Source organism: Tamandua tetradactyla, chromosome 18 (genome assembly GCF_023851605.1).
Source record: "Tamandua tetradactyla isolate mTamTet1 chromosome 18, mTamTet1.pri, whole genome shotgun sequence".
Classification (NCBI taxonomy): domain Eukaryota; kingdom Metazoa; phylum Chordata; class Mammalia; order Pilosa; family Myrmecophagidae; genus Tamandua; species Tamandua tetradactyla.
This window is the reverse complement of record NC_135344.1, coordinates 27,122,911-27,144,328: the sequence shown is the minus strand read 5'-3', so window position 1 is coordinate 27,144,328 and position 21,418 is coordinate 27,122,911. Positions and strand designations below refer to the sequence as shown.

Sequence of the window (21,418 nt, the reverse complement as noted above, 5' to 3'; positions counted from 1 at the left end):
TCCTGGTTTATTGGGTTTCTATTTAACAGAAAGAAGACAGTAATGGTCACATTTACTCACAAAATACCACATTATCTTTTTGAACTATATAAATTCCTAATTGTGAGTAATATTTTGAAATGCAATAGCTGATGTGAAAAAAGTCACGTCCTCATGGGTTACCCATCTGTAGAACAGATTACAAGATGTGAACCTGAGAGCATTATAGACAAATGTGACTTTGAAACAAAACATTTTCATGGGTAGCATTAAAAGTGTCTATAATCTTCTTTTCTCCTCTTTTCTTCTCTGTTTCCAATACCAAGCCTTCCCTTGGCATACTCACAGATGCAATCCCTGCTGAGCAGCCCCAATAAGGAACCACTTCCTGGGTACCCCCTACTGTCACAAGTTTAGCAGGAGAGAAGTCACCCTGAATGGGGTGGATGCATCTCCAACATCTCCCTTCCAAAGGGGAAATGCTCCTACAGATACACATGTCCTCATTTGCTCTTCCATTTATGGCCTAAAGATGAACAGGAAGATAGAACCTCGAAGAACTACTAAAGGTCATCCTCCTGCCCCTCTCTCTGCAGCATACTTTCAAACAGATTCAGAGAGATGCCTTAGATGAAACACACACATACACACACGCATATTAATCTCTATTGCTGCTATTTTTCAGCATCATTTCAATGTTTAACAACCTGAACTAATGGCCATCTTAAAACATGTCTCTAGCTTCTGGAGGGAACCCCCATTTAGTTTTTAGTTTTAGTATACTTCTGATCATCTTGATGGACTGACCTGCCCTGGGATTTTAATAGAAGAGTGGACAATTTTTTTGTTTGTTTGTTTTAATTGAAGGCCCTTAATGTGGGCCACATGTTTTTGGCGGTGATTTGGAAGTAGAGAGGAGGCAAGGGCAGGGAATGTAAAGTGGTTGGGAGGTGGGGAGGGGGGAGAAAGGGGGAAAGTGGGGAGGAGTTGGATGATGAAAAGACCAGTTTCACAAGCAAGGCACATTACCAATCCAGAGTGGAAAGGGCCGGAAGGAAAACCCACCCACCTCACCCCTGCGTTCGTTCTATCAACCTGAAATTGCTGCAATCAAAACCATATGTCGGTTCTTCCAGATCTTTCTCACAGGACAAACATGCAAAGGGCCCCAGGCCTGGCGTTGCCATCAAATGGTAATTGATACCATATGAGCCACAAAATAGAAAAGCACATGCAGGCAGCAACTTCTCTCACTGCACCCCCACTTTCCAATCCCTTTCTTGGCCCCTTGAGAGGGATGAAATTGCAGGTCTTGCCGAGCTGCTAAGTGCACTGTGCACCATGAAAAACAAGTGTATGTGGCTCCAGCAACCACCTGTAAATCAGGGAGAAAGGAGGGCCCACTAGCCAAGAGCTAGACCCAGCGAACAGGAGAAGGTGAAAGGTTACTCTGGGTTAATGTGAGGTCATCAATCATGGGGGAAAATGAGCGCAGGTGTGAAGCAGATCACAGGCCTGGGATCAGGGAGTGAGCTCGCAGGTCCCCCGGCACATCCGGCCTGGAGTAAGCTAGTCACTGGTAAGCCACATCTGTCTCCCTCTCCTCCTGCAAGGGAGATACTGGGAACGTGGAAACCACTCCCCAATTACAAGACAATTAGAAGAAAAGTGACCCCAGTCCCATATCTGCTGGTCCCTTTTTTTTTTAAAGCACTTTCTTTCTTGCATCTCGTTTCTCATAGAGGAAAAAAAAATTCCAAGGAAACCCGCTGAGCTGGAGGTCCTGGCAATTGTTGGCTGGATATAATACAGGAGGTAAAATCCATCTCTTCTTTCCACCGACTGACAGAACTACAAGTAGCACACGGCTCTCGCCTCTGCATGTATATATTTTCTTATTAACTCAATCGGGCTGAAATTCGCAGAGATTTGTTTGGATTTAAAAGTCACAACAGAATGTCAGTTTTACCAACCAAAGCTCATTCTGTAGTGAATTGTACAGCTCTGGACCAAACAATTCACCGCACACAGCTATTTGTTCCGATTCCTTTACCAGCCACTTCTGAACCAACAACTAACTTATTCTAACCACATGCAATGGGTCCACGTTTTCTTTTTTCTGCTTCTCCCATTATAAGTGATATTTTAGTCTTATAGACCTTATGAAGTTTAAATATGGTCCAGATGGGACTAAGGAGTACATGTAAACACTCTAAGTTATAAAAGGATCAACTAAATACTTAAAACAGAAGAGGAAGATGATAAGGTTATTCCTATGTGAGAAGTAATTTAGTGAGCTAACACGGAAAACTGTAAATAGAGGGACAGATATCAATTCTCTTTTTCTTCCCCCAAATTATCAAGGACTAGCTGATTCATCATCATTCAGGTCATCATATCTATTTATATCTATTCCAATCTAAACCTTTCCAGAAAAAAAAAGATGATTTAAGCTCAATTTACAATTCAATACCTCTAAATGAAAAAAGAAAACCGTGGTTGTTAACCTAATGATAAATACCATTGTCCCGCAGAGGTCACATTAGTAAGGCCTGTTAATTCCATACATTTACCCTGATCCTGAGCAGTGCTCTCTCCCACTGAAACTGTAGCCACGAAAGCCCTGAACGAAGTGGCATCTTCCAAGGATCCTGATCCCGGAGGCAATCTAGAAATATTCACAATGACACTCAGCATCAATCCAATAGAAAAGGAAGGGAATACATGGAGGGAGTACAGCAACAAGGGCAGCAGACGAAAATGAAAGTTCTGGTGAATGGCAGGGGAAGAGAGAAGTAGGGGAAAGCAAATGGGCAACACACAAGTTAAAGCAGTACAGTGTAGCTTGAAAGGTGTCTAATTAGGCAGGCTCGGGGTAACCACTTTGGGTAGACTCTGGCCTTACCTCTGCTTTCCCTTCGTGGTCCAGTCAACATAACCCTGTGTCTGAGCATCTGCATTGTTTAAATTTCATCCTGTGGTGTTGTTTGCTGATTGGTCAGACATGGCTGACAACACAGAACAGCAATCTGACAGACAAGGAGCAAGTAGGACCACAGCACAGAATTCATAATAAGAGGGAGAGAAGACACTTCATGCTGGATATATGAAACTCAGACCCGCAGATGTCTGCTGTGAGGCCCGTGGCTCGCCTAGGGGTGGGAGGGCCTAGGATGAGATTGGGAGGAGGGCATGAAGAAGAGGAGGTGGGACAAGACCTGCCACCCAAACGAACGGGCTTGATGCTTCCCTCTGGATTAGCTGCATCTGGACCATGTTTAGTAGCTTCCTCTTGCCACTCCCAGTTCCTGTTACCTCCTGGGAATACAGGAGGCTTCTTTCCCTACATGTCATCTTTGTAGAATGAACATGGTGATGTTTCCGATTTGGGATTTAGTTGGTCTCCTTTATTTATTTATTAAAAAATTTTTTTGTCATTTTCCAATGGCTACAGAAACTACTAAAGGAAGCCTAGCTGACAAAACCAACCCACACAGATTTTTGTAATGGAGAGGAATGCCTCCAACTGAGTGAATTTCTTTGACTCATTGATAGTAGTAAAGCAAATGACCAGAGGAAAATGCAAAAGAAAAAGACTGAAGGTGTTTGGAAATGGTAAGTGAAAGGGCTGTAGAAATAATGGAACAGAGAGGAAAGAAAGAAAATAGCTTCAAAGTGGAGGAGGAAAGGGGAACCAATAATACTAAGATATAAGATATATCTTTATTTTGACCCAAGTGCTATCCCCTTCCAGGCCAGCACTGAGACTCACTGAGAGCAACAGTTCGCCTGCCTGGCCCCAGCTGGCCCCTACCCTCTTCCAGTTGTGCTCTGGACACACACATCCACACATGTACCCCTGGCCCAGGCTGCAAGCCGACAGATACAACTGAGTATAAATGCTCCCTCATGAAAATTTGTATGTAGGGTTTCACCTCCACGTAAGGATCAATTTTAGTTTATTAGAATGCTTGCCTTCATGTCATCGCTACCCAGAATCCTGACCCAGCAACTCTTCGATAAAAAGTAGAATTATAAACTCCAAGGAGAATTCTGCAATGCTCAGCAAAGAACATGACTTGCAAATTATCTTTTATCCCAGCATTATTTCTTAGCAGAATTTTGGGGAGGTACATAGATTTAACAATAATTATAGAAGAGGAAAAAAGATAAAAGGAGAAGCAAGGAGAGCAGGGCAATAAAGAAGAAATGGATAAAAATGGCAGGATAGTGAGGTGAAAATAAGGGCTTGAAAGATGAGGCTATTAAAATTAACACACAATGCAAAAATCAAGTCGACAAAAATTAAAGCTTGAAAATACCATCACTGATCCAACATCAGTTTGGAAACAGTAAAATGGCAGAACATGATAAAATAAATCCAATTTGTTTAAATTAAGAAATGAAAACACTATGATTTCCTGAGCCCAAATAAGAAAAGAAAGAAAAATACTCTCATTGCCCCCTTCCTGTGTGAGCCCTAGTTCTTGATTATATATTTGATGCACATCACCATATATACATCACTGAAATCTGAAAGGCAAAGAAAGGCATATGAACAAGAAGAAAATATGTATAAAAATTAGACGAACAAGGCAGTAAAAGAAATCAACATGAGCAAAACTAGAGGTTCAGTGCGAACAGAGGAAGTTCTGGGCAGGAGAAGAAGCCCAGGAGGTAGAGGTGCTCAGAGGAGCAGGGTTTCCTTCAGAGAAGGAAAATATTGTGGGAATAAAACCAGTATACAGAAATGATCACAGAAAAAACATCCATAAGAATAAGGGATAATGTGAGGATAAGAGAGAGAAAGGTCACATAATAGGGACCACATAGAAATTCAGAAAATAGGTAATAGTTTGTCTGAAGCATAAAGAAAGTGCCTTGGGATTTACAGAATGGTAAGTTATAATTTTGCTAAAAGTACATCATTTTTTAAAAAAAATCACAGACTGAGAAGACTTTATGAAAACAATTTCAAGCATTTTCCTTTGAATCCATTTTCTACCTTGAAAATAAAATTTCATAATTTCTAGCATCTGTTTATACTTGCATGAAGCAACAACACAAATTCCACACAAGGGCCTAAATTGTAGTGTAAACTATATTTTAGTGATACTCTTTGTTACCCATGACTTTCAAGGTACAAGTTCTCTTAAAGGAATATTCAGGCAAGTACCTTGCCTAAGACCAAAGTAAATCTATGATCCTTCTTCAAAATGCTAAAATGACCCAAAATCATAAATTCTATGAACTAGATACATTAGGGATCAGTCGGGAAGGTGTTTTTAAAAAGATACTACTTTTAGTGTTAGTCCTGAGAACCTGAGCAGCCTTTCTAAGCCCTTGACCTGGTCTTTAACTTAGGAGAGGATCAAGGGGGTTTCAATAATAAGCCAAGAATTGCATATTGGGGGAAAAGTCTACAGTTTCGTAATAACAAGGGAAGCAGGATGACAGCAGCTTCAGGTGCTGAGACACAATAAAAACAATGAGGAAGGAAAATGTTTGCTTTTTATGTCAACTGAGATGTCAGTACCCATTAATAAATCTATCTGCTAAATCTACTCTTATTCATGTGGGACATCACCAATTTAAAGTAAAATAAATTATCTTTAATTAAATGGAATTGTCGTCTTCCTCCCGCTATCATCCCCAATTATTACATCCTAATCAGCCCTTTAGGGAGAAGGCAAGAGAGAATGCTGAAAGCACACTGAATATAAACAACTTCTCTTTCTGTCAAGTGATGAAATTTTTATTTTAATTTTTGTTTATAACTCTAATTTTTGGATATAAGTAACGAAAACTACAAAAATGTTATCATGTACTGGGTAAAGTGTTACTTGGTCACTTGTAAAATGCCCTTTTATTTTTTCACTGTAAAAATTTCAGAAGGCAGAAGATGCCCATTACGGACTAGGCAAATTATCTGTTTAAACCTAGTCTATTACTTTTATTTCCAGCACAAAAGTGGTAGTTTTAATTAATACTCTAAAGTATGTAGCACTTACTGAATGCCTACCACAGTATTTTTAGGTTGGTTAAGCTTTCAAAAAACTGGGATTGTTGAATGATATCAATTTATGTTTAGACAAGAACAGCATATACACTTAAATATTAAGACGTGTAGCTTTATATAAGGAAGGCGTTGATCCACTTTCAAATACTCAGTGACTCTGTCCCAGTTCTTATCTTTCCTATATCCCTCTTATCTTTCTTTTTTTAAAAAATAAACTGTACCCGAATTCTAACAAAAGCAATGTATGTTTAGCCAAATGAATTGTATAAAAGGGACCTGATTTTCACAGCCCATATTGATGCAATAGTAGCCTCCAAAATAAATGATGAAATCAACAAGTAAATTAAGTAGTGCCTCACCCTCACCCCAAAGGGACAGAGGTAAAATATTTTCCCATGAGTAACAAAGAATGGATTTGGGTGCAATGTGGTTAAATCTCTGTATATCTATCCTAACAGTGCCCCTCCCATCCTAGTTTATCTTTCCCTAGCCCTCCAACTTGGGTTTTCATTTGTTTGTTTGTTTCACTTTTTTTTTTCCTTTTGATAACTGTGGACTTTGAGAAGGAGGGTAGGGAGTCCCCTTTTAGCCTTCTATGTAACAACAATATCAACCACTGAAATTGGTAAATTTATCTTCTGACTAGAATAAATAGGTGGGGTATTGACTGTTTTCCGACTACTTAGCGTTACTTTAAAAATGTATTTTTTCAGGGTGTAGTACTGTTTTCATTTAGCATGCCTTTGAATTGCCGCCTACAGAAGTAAAAAAAGAAACCACAGCTATACAAGCCTGCTGACTTTCTTATAAAAGAAGCAGTTTTAAACTTGTTTATACTACTGATTCCAAATGAATTCAAGATGGTGGTTAGTTAAAGAAAGAGAGACCATGCCAGGGAGTTTGATCAAAGAACTTCAATTCAGCAATGTTCAGTTTTAATTGACCACTAATTAAGCTACATTAGTCCAAGAAAGGTCTGTATCACTTTGAGTAATAAAGAAAAGAATTAATTTAACCCTGTGTCAGTCTGCTTTAGTAAATTCATCTGAAAGCAACTTCTCAGACGACAGGCATGAAAGAGGTGTCTAGTGTTAAATGCCAAAAGTGGTCTGCAGAATTAAGAGAAGACTAGGGGCTCACTTTCAAGTGCATTTGTTACTTCGCTAGTGATGTCACCTTGCAGGTATAATTATCTTCATTACAGATACAAAGATGCCAGCTTTACTCCCTGGGTTGCAAAGGGTTGCTTTAAAATTGGATTCAAAACATGGCATCATACCAGCCACAGTTTTAACTTTCCTGTATTCTAGACAAAAATAGAGTGGATTTGCAAAATCATGAGAATTTTCAAAGGCTTGGAACTCTCCTTCTGGGAAAAGTGAGTTGAAGACGGAGGTGGGGTTGAGGGGTGGGGACAACTGCAATGACAACATCAGAAAAGCTCATTATAATTAGGAACCACGGCCTATGACAATCATGACGGCCATATTAAAAGTTCACGTTAAAATTGTTCACTTCTGTATATCCAGTTGCACAATTTTTATTTTCACACACACTGTCCATCAAAAATGTTTACTCCACAATTGCGATAAAAATTTTCAGGAAGGGAAAAAAATCATAAACAGCAAAATGCCCACTTTAGGACTTAACAGCAAAAGGTAAGACGTAAGAATACGACTTGGTTCTTGTGATTTTTAAAGTCCCTCTCATTAACATAGAGGTGAAATGCCCTATGATCTCACAACAAATGTCAAAAAGATGGAAAAGTTTTGGTAATGGCTGGTGGTGAGAGTATCACGGCATCGTGAACACAATTAACAGTACCGAATACATTTAAATGTGGCAAAGGGGAAATTTTAAGGTTGTATATATGTTACTAGAATAAAAATTTTAAAAATCTACTGTACAACACAGTGAACCATAATGCAAACCAGGACTATAGTTACTAGTACAATTATAAAACATTCCTTCAATAACTGTACCACTAATGCAAGGTGGTAATAATAGGATGGTATATGAAAACTTGTATTTGATATATAATTTTTCTGTAAACCTACTATTCTCTAATAAAAACAAAGTAAAATGAGTATACATTTTAAAAATAAACCAAAATATTAATTGTACACTGGCGTCTATTTTAGTAACAACCTCCCCCACCCCATGCCTGTGTGACTAGCACTGAATCTTACAGTATTGGACACCACAAGGGCCAAACATTGTTTGAAGAGTAGTATCCTTGTGGCCTCAACACACATTATATTTTGTCTTAATGAATTTGGCAACTAACTACTGCATTTTCTACAATAGAATTTAATGAATAACATTTTTTCTACATTCTGCCAATACTCATTAAAATGCACTTGTTTGTGAAATGCAATAGCTAGCTATATGAAACCAAAATATTAATGCAAATTGGCATTTCTAAGTTTAAAGCAGTATTTGCATAACAGGAACTAAACATGGCACGGGCTGAAAGAGTAGGCAGAACACAAATGCTTCCTAACACCATAATTATTACTGGGAGAAATGACGGCTTGTGTACACCATCAGAAGCCCAAGGAGAAAGCATCTGCCAGTATATGCTGCTGTAAGCTCCTGGGGTTCCAAATGTCTACTCTTTACCAACAAGAGGATGATGGGATAAATTCTGCAATCATCTCACCTATTACAATAGTACAGTCACAAGTTACAAACACACTCATTCCTCCTGTATAACAATAACCATCATCCACTGCAACCCATAGTTTAAACTGAAAAACATTTAATATCATTTTAAGCGTGCACATATAAATGAAAGGGGTCATTAGCACCAACAACCTTTACTAGACATATTTCTCCAACTCAGTGATACAGGGAATGAAAGATACATTTTGGTCTTGGGTAAACTACAAATAATGTCCCACTGAACTCATTTGGAGAGGAGAAACCTTGAGAAACATGACATTAAAAAAATGTATCAATACTCATTTGTTCAACCAACAAATCTCTCTGAGAACCTCTATGTGCAAATCATTGTGCTAATCTTTTCCGGGAAGATAAAGTATAAAAGTTTGTCTACTAACTGCTTAAAACCTTGTTGGAAGGTGTGAAAGAATTTGGTAACAATGTAAAGCCAGATCAGGTACTAAATGAGTACTAAGGACAAGAAGTAAAGACTTTTTCTTGTTTTTGTTTTTGTTTTCATTTATTATGAAGAGACCCTTGAATTATGGGAGTAAATACTTATCTTTCGATAACACTATTGCTTTTTACTACAACTGCTAGGAAAAAAGTATTAACTTTCTAAATTCTACCAGCTCTCGTGAAGTATTCTTTCCTAGTGCCTTGTCTATCTGTACGTATAAGCGTATGCATAAGCATTTCTCGGTTGTCTAAAATATGCTAACAGGTGTACAAAGAGGAATTATAATATGCTCCCTGTCTTGGATGATCTCACTGGTTGATTCAGATGAAGCCGATGCCACACTGTATGTGGATAGGCAAAGAGCTGTATCCTTTGAAAGGTTTCATACAAATTAAACACTTAAGTTAAACATAAAAGAGATGAACCACAATGCAATAAACATTCGCTAAAATGCTAGGTAGCACTAACATGTCAACTCTTATCTCAGATGTTTGTGGAACATGAAGCTATGAAAAATCCAAAAACATATTTAAATAGATGGCAAAAGTGACTCAAGATCTGTCATAATCCACATGATCTTGAGAAATCATTTAATCCTCAATGCTTCCATTTTCCCAACCAGTGCTATCCAGTAGAACTTTTTGTCACAATGCAAATGTTTTTCTATATCTATTCTGATACAGTAATCACTGGCCACATTTGGTTATTGAGCATGTGAAATGTAGCTAAGTATGACTAGGGAGCTGCATTTTTTAAATTTTGCTTTGTTGTAATTAATTTACATCTAAATGTTAATAGATACATGTGGCCATTGGCTACCTCACTGGTCAGCGCAATTTCATACTTTAAAACAGGGTAACAATATCATCACCTATCTTCCAGGGATACAGAAAGGATTAAATTAGAAGGCATATGAGAAAAACCTTCTGAAGGAACTGAGGCTTGTAAATGTATGTTATTTTATTGAATATTGATTATTATTGCCCTAAAATATTTATTGCAAGATTTTAACTGTGAACTGCTTTTCTAATCATTAAAGAAATTCACAAGAGTGAATTTGTACTTTAAATATCTGACTTAAATACCACACAAGTAAGTTTCTTAAAGCACATTCTAAAAACAACATGAAAGCAAGTTACTGTTCCAAATTCTTAAAGGGTGACACTGGGACATATGGAATGGAAGATAATTATTGAGAGTCCAAATCAGAAAATCAATGATTGATCAAAAACGAAAACAAGCTCAGTGCTCCCTCACACAGTTTTGACCCAAAAGTAAATTTGCAATAAAAATGCTATCTCCTAGAAACAGAAATACCAAATCATTGGGATTATCATCAAAAACTGGTAATATTTGTTACATACCTCATACACACACACACACACACACACACACACACACAGCATTTGTCAGTTTTCTTTTCAGTTACTCTCTTTAAATACAGACAACCCTGTACAATATTAATGTGGGAAACAAATAGAAATAAATGCCAGCTCAGGGTAAACTTATAAGATGGACTCAGATGTGACGGACAAGAGAACAAAAAAGGCATCAATGTGATTTTGCTTAAACTGTGCTGTACCAAGCAGGGCTGGGGAACAGGAAGAGTGAAGTACAGAATCTGAGAATATCTGCAGGGTGAAATTGAAATATAACAGTGTAGTGGGTTGAGCAATAGGGGAGAGCATATTGGGATACCAAAGACATTCTACAAATCAGAACTGACAGTGCCTGTGCCTCTATCTCTACTCTGATCAAATCTTGCATAGCATGAAGAGGAAACTGAAGAGTAGAAATAGATACTGTCAGATTTGGTAACTCTCTCCAAGACAGGGCCTCGGAGAAGGCAGATGTGGTTCTGGATTCTAAAACTTAGCAGGGGTAAAACTCTGCCACCAAATACTGCTCTTCCACACGGTGCTAGGGAAGGCAATCGAGGTTTCAAAATCACTTGCGAATCTGTGCAGAATCATTTAACATTGATGGAAAGCAGAGCGACGGCAAGAAGAAAGATCTTCAGTTGTGGGTACAGAAAGAAGCTGCATTACTGGGAAATCTGAAAAGGGGAGTCTTTAATCTTGGTTCTCAATTTTTAATCTTTTCTTGGTTCAGGAAGAGAATACCTTAATGAGAATCCTAATAATGTCCTTATGCCCAAAATACCCAAATTTCATTTATGAATTAGTTTCTTTAGGCTAATTTATTTTCTTCTTATCCTTTAGGATATATATTTTTTCTTTTGGGATGATTCAGATAAACCAACACTTACCCTGTTAGAGAGATCAAGATATTTTCAAAGGTAAGATGTAAATATCTATTTAGGACATGGAGAAGTATACATTATTGACTCAACATATTCTAACAGCTGCTTTGAAAGCATTCCAGTTGGTTCACAAATAATGTACTATATTTACAACATTTCAAATAAAACCTCACATTTTCATGGTAAATGGTGGAAATACCTAGGCAATACTATAGTGTACTGTGACAAAAAAAAAAAATTTGTCATGGTATCCCAAATAAAAAGTCCCACTGATAAACCTTAATGACAAGGAGAAGGAGCAAGAGGGGGGAGGAGGAGGAGGAGGAGGAGGAAGGGAAAAGGAGAAGGAGAGAAGAGAAGACAAAGCAAAGTGACTCATCATGGCAGGAATTAATTGTTAAAGTCCAGATATATTACTTCTAAAGCAGGAGTTCTCAACCTCAGCACTAGTGAGGGGCTGGACTAACTCATTACAGAACGTTTAGCAACATCCCTGGACTCTGCCCACTAGGTCTCAGTAGAACCCTCTCTGCTACCCGTCCACCCTTGTGACAAACAAAAATGTCTCAGACATTACCAAACAAGCCCCCACTCCTGCCCTCCCTGGGGAGCACCACTGTTCTAAAGATATATGTTTGTAATCAGAGTAGTAACAAATAAACGCTTTGATTTTTCTTAAATCTTCACAGAAACAAATGGCCATTTCTGGAGTATCTTCCTTCAGCAAAACAAAGGACTATCTCTTATACCCATCATTTAGTGTATAACATTTTGACCTTGTGATCTTACGGTGCTCATGAGTCTTGGCCTATAATTCTGAAACAGGTGAACCATGTTCATTCTGAAATTTTGGGAACCACCTCTACAGTAATTTGATTATGTCACGGAGAATACTGACTAGTTCTCCACTAACTGGTTCTGAACTATATGCAATAAATACATGTAAACTGTTGATGACTAAACAAGTTTTGAGCAATAAATAATTGGTATTATACATTACTGTCTAGTTAAGACATCTATCCATCTATCCACTTACTCATCCATTCTTTCTCCTATCTAGCTATACATTTATCATCATAAAACTTGTCAGGCTTTTGATTCTGATTGAATTACACAGGTAAGCCTAGGACCAGCCAAAGACTTTATGAGTAGCTCTCTATTGGCAATGCATATACAAAGGCACTAATATCTATAAATAATTCTACATAAGGCCAGCTGAATGTTTTAGATACTACATCATCTACTTCTAATTATGCAACTATCTGTTAGATAGATTATTGTCAGATGCAAGATTCCAACACAGACTATCTTCTGAATGCAAACGTCTAAATAGACCAATTGAATGCAAGAAGCACCATCCAACTTGAAAACAGGTTAAATGAATCTGCAAAACGAACATTAACAATGTATTAAAGGTTCCAAAATCAAGTGTTATCCTAAAACTACTGAAGCATAATTTGTTTTTCCTTTTGCATCTGTTTTTTTCTTCTTCGTCATCTAAAAATGATGGAGGCAAAGAGCCATAAAACCAAAATTTCCTCCATAAGGAACAATTTAGTGTGGTTTGCATTTCTCAATGTCATGTCTGAAAGGAAAAGCAGCTTCTATAGTTTAGAGGTTTGGATCTCAGAATGATTCACACGAGTCATCTTTCTTGGGGTTAATGAAGTAAGCTGAATCCTAAAAGGTTTTATTAGCAAAAATGATGCTGTCAAGATAGGCCAAAGGATCTTCTATTACACAAATCCATCAAAAGGTAAACATATTTTAAAAATCATGCATCTATTTCTAGCAGTTTTAGCTTATTCCCTGGAAGCATCCAAGAGGTTGGCTGCACTTTTGTCACCTCTGGGAAGTAGGATTACCAGATTCACATCAACATACCTGATTTTACAGTTACCTTATTTAAGTTTTTAATATGGCACAGGTCTTTTTCTCAGGTGTTAATAGAAAAATCAATTTTAAATCACAACAGCTGTGATCATTTTAAATACCACAGCTGTCATGAGCTGAAAATAACCAATTTTAGCATACAAGTTTGTGCTGCAAATGTAACAAAATGAAAATATGATGGAATTTTATCTTTTGCTCCCTCTGAAGCTGGATGTCTAATAAAATAATAGGGTAATAACTTATTTGCTTTAAAATAAAATCAGGTTCCCATTTATTTGCTGACATAGCCAACAGATGGCTTGAAAGAACAGAGAACAACATTTTAAAGATACACTCTTATGGTAACTGTGGAACATGTTTAATTATGGAAATAGTATTAACTCTGGAAGGACTGAGTTAAATAGTTGATATCAAAATTGAGAGTTCATTTATGTAAACATTTTGCTGTGTAGCCAAGAGGGAGATTAAGTGGGATTCATGCTACACATTAAGTGTTATTAAAATATAGGAATTTAGATTATACATGGGACAACATCTCAACTCATATGAATAGTGTTAACTAAGTATCCTGAGGAAACGGGCGTTTTAACCACTTCTTTGCAAATTAAAACAACTGAATGGGATGAAGTAATGATTATGTTTTCCCCTTTCAACCCAAATCTGTCATTCATTATATTTTGAAGAATAAAACAATACTTTTAAAGAAACTAAAACAGAAAAATGAAAGAAAAAAAAAAACCAACAACGAACAAGGCATTATTTATTCCATTGGCAGTGGAAAGTTTAGGTCTCTCTGTGAAATGAACTGTGGACATTGGAAACCCAAGAACTTCTAGAATTATATTAACAAGCAATTATTGTCACCTATGCTACAGGGAGAAACAAGCTCAAGTTTGAAAAATGGTACTGTATGATTAAGATAAGAAGGAAATAAACTACAGAGAAAGCAAACATTTAAACCACAGCATTAGCAATCTTATAAAACTTCTATTATTGTTTAAAAATTTTACTCAGGGACTACTTACCTCCTGCCCAATATTTAAGCAGAAAATAAAAATCTAAAGTTTTTTCATCCCACAGCTTCAGTCCTACCTAAATTAATTTAATACATTTCTTTTCCTCCCTCATTTCCCTCCATAATCCATTTTCAGATTCAGAGGGTAGAGATGAAAGTTGGCAGTATATGTAACTAAACAACCTCTAAAAAAACTGCTATCCCCTCATTCTACTTAGGAAGGTTTAGTGCGGCAGGTACAAGGAAACTCTACCATCAGCTATTATTTGCAAATTAATTTCAAAGCTACATGAAAAACACTGTAGTCTTTTAATCACATCAAAACACAAAAAGGCACTACAAAGTGAAACTACACTTGTTCAACATTTATCCCAACCCCCATATCACACAAAGGCAGCCTAAGAAAACAGCATCCATCCTGCCTGCTCCTGTGTGCTGAGCCTCCGCTTCTGAATTGTAATAACAGGTGCAGAAATAATAATGTGCTGGGCAATCAACTTTTTTCCTCTGATTTGTCAGTTTAGCTTAATAATGCCATTAGGAATGTAAACATTTCTGCAATTTATATTTAAAAGTCAATAAAATAATGGGGTTCAGAATTTATTCTTTTTAATTTTTTAAGTAATACATTTGATTATTTTAATCACGTCAGTACTTAAGTGGATGGGGTTTAAATATGTATGTAACATCAATTTAATTTGTTTTATTTGTTAGAAAAGCTATTGAGAGTAATACAGCATTATTCTTTTTAAAAAAAAAAATAAAAGGAACACAGTCTGGAGGAATAGGGAGTATACAGAACTCCCTTCTTGGAGATGGGATTCAGGTGCCTTCTGATGTCTTTCATTACGAGCATTTTACAGTGGTAATCAAAGAGGTGAGAATCCAATGCACACTCACTAGATGGCTGACAATAAAAACAATTAGGGTTTCCATACTGTGGATAAACTTTATTGGAGCTACAGTAATAGGACTGTGGTTGGTAGATGCATCAACTATTTTTAAAATGGTGTGAAGGTTTTTCCCAACATAGCAATTCCTACTTAAACAGGATCATTACTGGTGCAGTCATTCAGTACTCTATAATTCTCACCCTTAGGTTTTTGGAGGTGAAAAAGCCAAGTCAATGTTAGCCTCCAGTGTTAACATCCCCTATTCATTTTCAGGCCAGCTACAATGGAAGCAGCTGGAATTTAACTCTCCCCACACTGTCCCACCAATTACCTCAGCCTTACCCTCTTTCAGGATGAGGGTAATTTGGTCTCTAGGAAAGAACAGGCCTGGGTCCCTGGAGATGAGAGCCAAAGCCTGCATTTTTTCGGTGGATCCTGAAATTAGACCCCTTCAGCTGCACTGCCCCCACCCCTGACTTCTCAGGTGTTTGAACCCATTCTACCCCAATTGGGGGGGGAGGGGGAGACTGAATTTAAAATATACGCTCTCAAATAAAACATCATTTGCAGTGCTCCTCTAAAGTCACTTTTGAATAAAATGCCCTGTTTAGCATGCACAGATTCCTTTAAGAATCAAAGCAACAAGGAATTTAAAGACAAACACCAGAAATGTGTAATTTAAAAATTCAAATCAAAATATGGTCTTGTGACTGAAATACATCTACTAATAAAAGGTGGTAGTTTGGAATCAGAGTCATGAATCTTTAGCATGGCAAGAAGGAAGGTCTCCCAAAGTTTAAATGAAGTAATGCGTAATTGTCAAACCATTTCCAAGCCCCAAACCAGAAATTAAACCGTAAGGTCTGTTTTTCAGAATAATGCACATTTTGTTTAATAAGGTACAATAATATCTATATACCTAAAATGATACAATAATGTGTAAACAGATTATTGTGATTCTAAAACGCTAAGTCTCGAAGGAGGGAACTTTTCGGAAAATTCTCTGTATCACTTTTTATCAGATCACTTCATATATCAAATACAATTATTTTATGGATATATTTCTTTCAGTTTTGTCACTGCTTATCTCTTTTTCCTATTTCTATATAGATAACTGCTTTTCTCGGGACTATGAAAATTTTCTAAATAGACTATAAATATTTTATGAACATTGATTTCCAAATCTTTTTATTTTAGGTAATCAATAATGCTTATTTACCACACCTAACTTTATACCCTGGGTTATCTTAGAGTTAATGATTGAAATATTAAGGGCTAAGTTAAACCCAATCAAATATCTAAAAAAACTTTAAAGAACTTAATACTAAATTATTTTAAAACTATACTGGCTATGGAAAATGGACTATTTTGTAACCTTGACATAAATGGAGAAAAATTAAAACCCCGTTCTCTTGTGTGTGTGTCTCCTGAAATTCTAAGACATGCACTTGATTTTGATAGGCAGAGCTTATATACGTCTGTACTGTACGTTCTTAAGGTAAAAGTAAATTTGAATTCTAACAACTTTCAAAATTGTCACAAGTTATGTTTAAAATCTTCATATTTTCACTGGATCAGAAATTAAAAATGTTTTTAATGGAACTCATAATAGCAGATTTTGACCATGTACATGACCTACATAGTGAGTCTAAAGAACTACTGGAATATATTTTTTTGTCTTAGTGGCATAGCAGTGATAGAAGTTTCAAGCAGGCTTGGAAAAATGCACACAAAACTTTCATAATAATGAATATACCATGTTTAAAATCAAACTATGATAAGAGCCATTAAAAAATAAATTATAAAGAAGAAAGCACTAATTCTCGAGCCTCTGTTGTGGTACTGCAATTTTAGTTAGAAAGAAATAGGAGTATAATGCAAACCACATTTATAGTGGAACAGGAAACAAACAATTCTTCAGCACAATTTCCTGTAGATCAGTTGGAAAGGTATTTAAAGACTGCACCAGCTATTAGATCTTTTTTCCTGGCCACTTTTACCCTTAATTCTCTTGCCCCTGTTCCAAAGACCTTCTTCCCCATTCTCTTTGAAACTCTGCATTGCCTAACACTAGGAAGAAGCTTACCAATTACCAATGCTATATTCAAAATGGGTAGACCCACCAGAAATTGGGGATTAAATGATAAGGTTACCAAATATGCAACTGATTTATATTTTATTTCTAAGAAATCAGCCCAGAGAAATGTTCAAACTGGCATCTGTGAACTTCACGCAGGGAGTTTGGAAATTTAATCAGAGTCAGGAGAGCCAGTGTAGCCACAATACCAAGATTAAACGCCTGGTAAATTTTTACCGGCTTAAATCTAAAGAACAAAATCAACATAATTTTGTTTTAAGCAATAAAGCATAGAAGGAAAAGCAAAATAAGAGTTTCATTATTATTTAAAAATGGGTACACTGAAATGTTCTGTATGTCAACCACACCAGTTATTTCACATGCCAAAAAATAAGTTCACATAAAGGAATTTTCTCTCACATGCTTTTTCTTTGATAAATTTCACTTTCTTCAATCAATGGGGAGTTGAAAAATTATACTAGCCATCTAAGAATTTTGCTCGATAATAGCAACTAAACAATAATTTCTAAAAATTATGTGTTTGTACTGGATACTTTTGTTTATAATCCTGGTTGTAAAAATAGTAAACATATGAAAAATATTTTTAAAATACCAAATGTAATTTACATCATTGATACACTCCTGAAAACTTTAAAACACTGCTACCTGCATGTGGTTGCTTGTACCACCTACGAGGTTTGTAAAGAAAGGGCTAGATGTAAAATGTACTGAAAAATGTTACTACTGATGTTATTTAAATATTCATCTTTTCACGTTCTCTCTTCCTGTGGTAAATGAAAAATGCTAAACACTTCATATCCTCATTTTTAGCTTTCAAAAATGTAGGTTATTGACTTAAGTTTGCTACTCTATAGGAAAACTTTCTTCTGAGAATGCATTCCCAACTGTGAGACTTTTGATATTCAAATGTTCTGATTTTTTATCTTAAGCAAAAATCACAAAATTATCTATTTTTTGTCCTCAATATTAGAAATAATTAACATCCAGTTTTCATCTCTGAACTTTATGGAGTTGAAAAGAGGCATAATATGACCAACAATCAGAATATAAACATGTAAAAGCTCATTACCATTTACTTTCTAGATTTGATGACTTGACAAATAACTATTTCAAAACAACTAGTTTGAAACATGGTTTGAAGCTTGTTAGTATAAAGCAAAAAGAGCAATTACAATAATTATAGGTTTCTCTATACGGTTTAACACATGCACATACTGGCGAGAACTGATGATGTGATCTTAAATTACCATTAAGAGGAAATTTCGCCACTTTTTTGTTCTCAATTTCATTTACTATAATTTTATCTTTCTGGAATTGCTATATTTTTAGATACGTGGAATTTGATCAAATAATTGCTTATTAAAATTCTTTTTCAATGGAAATGTGTGAGCAGTTATAAAAATCCAAATTTAAGGGTACAACTATATTTATTATAGACCAGGTAGTGCCTGATACTGCTTACTGCCTGAATGAGGACAGGTACAGAGACACAATTTGAGATATGCTTGTATTTGCAATACTTAAAAGAAACTGTGCTAATTTTCTCTGCAAAAACAACCTTCCTTCCTCCTGTAGTTAAGAAGCAATGCTTTCCAATTTTTATTTAGCTGAGACTAGGATTTATTTGTATCTGAACCTCTAATCCATAGAGAAAAACATAAAAATTTTTTTTCATCAAGTACATCAAACCTTCACCTGAGGTGGAGCTGATTTTTAAAAATACCTTCTGGTTTCTACTAAAGATTTATTCTTCCATAATTCTCGCATTGTGATTTTTAATAAATTTTTGTTTTATGAAGTCCACATTTCAGGGCAGGTCCAGTCTTTCACAGACAGAAGAAACAATTTGTTGTGGATATGGTCATAGAAACACTTCATAACTTAAGGTAAAAGAAAATTCATATTTTCCTTTGTCCTAAAATATCACTGATGAAAGTATTTTTTACTGTCAGAAGTTAGAGGAAAACTGATATTACAAATCTTGTAGCTGCCGGTTCACGAAGAATAAATCATAATTGTTGCAATGCTTAATTGTACTTGTTCCACAATGTAAAATCACAGTGTTTTAGAATGATTTTACATTTTTCTTCTTTGTCTATTCACAGGGAAAACCTGCTTCCTCTGGCTTCTCTCAGTTCAGAGAGTTCAAACTGAATTTAAACAAGTAATTGACTTGTCACTGGGAAAAAAAGAAGGAATTCAGTACTGTGTTGTTTTCAGAAGAAAACTTGTGCAACAAATAGCTGACCACACTTAACTCTAACAATTTAGGTTAAAACACACATTGGTTATACACACACAGACACACAAAAATGCATGGGTGCTCATACCCAAAACAACAAATGAAACTCAAGAAATGTAAAATCTCTTCGATAGGCATTTTGAACAATTAACACATGGCATACACAATCTCCACAAGATGTCTGGCATCAAATCAAAAGCCGCTGAATGCAGAATTAGAGCTAGTACAATACACACTGTAGAATAAACAAAAATCTGCTCTTCCAGTGTATGCATGAAGGCATTTTAGAAAGTGGTATAGAATTGGCCCCGTCCAAGGAACAGGCACAACTGGATTCTGCTGTCTAATGTTTCACAAAGCTAAAATGAAGAACTAGTAACCATCGGTGGTTTCTAGTTCTTTCTGCTGGTATTCCAAATAGCTATATTTTCGAACTATAATATATGTACAATTTGCCTCTTTCTAGTGTTTGAATCAATAGAGATACACATCAGCAGATTTGTTTTTAATAAACGCCTTAAAACAGTTCCTATAAATACATTTCCTGTGACAGAGCGATCTTGATTTTATGAGTACCATCCTCTCAAAAAAAAAAAAAAAAAAATCTAACAACCAAAATATTTGGCAACTGAGAGGGCATATTAGTGATATGATGTCATATTCAGCATTTTCTTATGGTAGAGGCAACTGGCAAGCTGTGGGAATGAACACATATTTAAAAATTCCTTTTTGCTCAGAGAGTGAAAATGTCCAAAATATAAACTAAATTTTGTCAGTTCAGACTTTTAAAAAGCAAAATTTTAAAATTAACATAAAGATCACATCACCAATATTTCCAAAAGATTAAATCATGGAAACTTATATTCATTGTACTGCTCTGAGAATGCATAAGGACCATATAATCCCCGACTCTATTGCTTCAGACACACTCACAGACTATAGCACCACTAACAAAATTTTCATTAGAAGTGCCTTAAAATTACAAGTACTGATTATGTTATATCTGGGAATGTCAAAAAGATAATAGGCTTAAGTCTTAATAAGTATATATGATGAGCAACTACCAATTGCAAATTAGGTACTTGTTTAGAAAAATGTTACATAATACTAATATTTCTTTTACAGATTTAAACAATCAATCAATTTACAACAGAAGCCATTTGTTTTCAAATTACATTACTTTTACAACACTTAACTATTATTCTAATTACACACCATGCTTTAAAAAAAAACAGGACAGTTTTACGAACTTTTAACGATTTACTTGTACTTTTCAAAACAAAAGTAAATGATATTATTTCAACAGTTACCCCATTCATGAAATTGGCTTTTTGAGCGCAATTACTAAGCTTCCTAAACCATACTGCACCTTCAAACAACACTTGTGTATATGTGCACACAGTACATGTGCAGCTAGAAATAACCGTTATGCACACATCTATATGTACATACACTCACATGCATAGACCGCCACATACACATGTTTGATTCGCTGGCTCCAATCACTACTGCTGAATTGGGCCTTCGTGAAAGCTCTGATCGGTCCCTTTTGGCCCAACTATCACACCCTGATTAGGATCAATCCAAATGGAAGTTCAAAGTACATAAAGAGAGCAATTAAGAAATGGCTGCTTCTCACTTTCCCCCCATTTTTCTTTTCTATTTTAAAAGAATACATTTTTGCTCCTCTATCGTCCAACAACTCTTCCCGAGAGCCCCACATACCGACTTGAAAATATTGAAATCCTTTTCCTTTTGAGGGCCCAGCCGGAGGAAAAAAAAAAAATAAACCTCCAGATGGCAAGTAGAAACCTTCTGCTGGGGTTATGCACAAAATACCAGACACACTTTTTTTTCTTAAATAAAGCGTTTCTGTTGGAATGGGGAAAATT

The 21,418-nt window shown here is 36.0% G+C and overlaps 1 protein-coding gene across 32 annotated transcripts in view; it reads right to left on the bottom strand.

Moving 5' to 3' along the window:
- TCF4 (transcription factor 4) overlaps positions 1-21,418 on the bottom strand; it is a 463,737-nt gene that overhangs the window by 76,639 nt on the left and 365,680 nt on the right. The window contains exons 1-2 of one of the 32 annotated variants that reach the window (XM_077135411.1): positions 2,885-3,555; positions 2,553-2,647 (exon numbers count right to left, since the gene is read on the bottom strand). The exons of 30 other annotated variants lie outside the window; for them this stretch is intronic. In XM_077135411.1, coding sequence (XP_076991526.1) covers positions 2,553-2,647; positions 2,885-2,939 — 150 coding nt within the window. In that variant the 5' untranslated portion in view covers positions 2,940-3,555. Of the gene's footprint in view, positions 1-2,552; positions 2,648-2,884; positions 3,556-20,984; positions 21,202-21,418 lie in introns of those variants that run through there. One more of the 32 variants, XM_077135415.1, reaches the window with a different exon arrangement.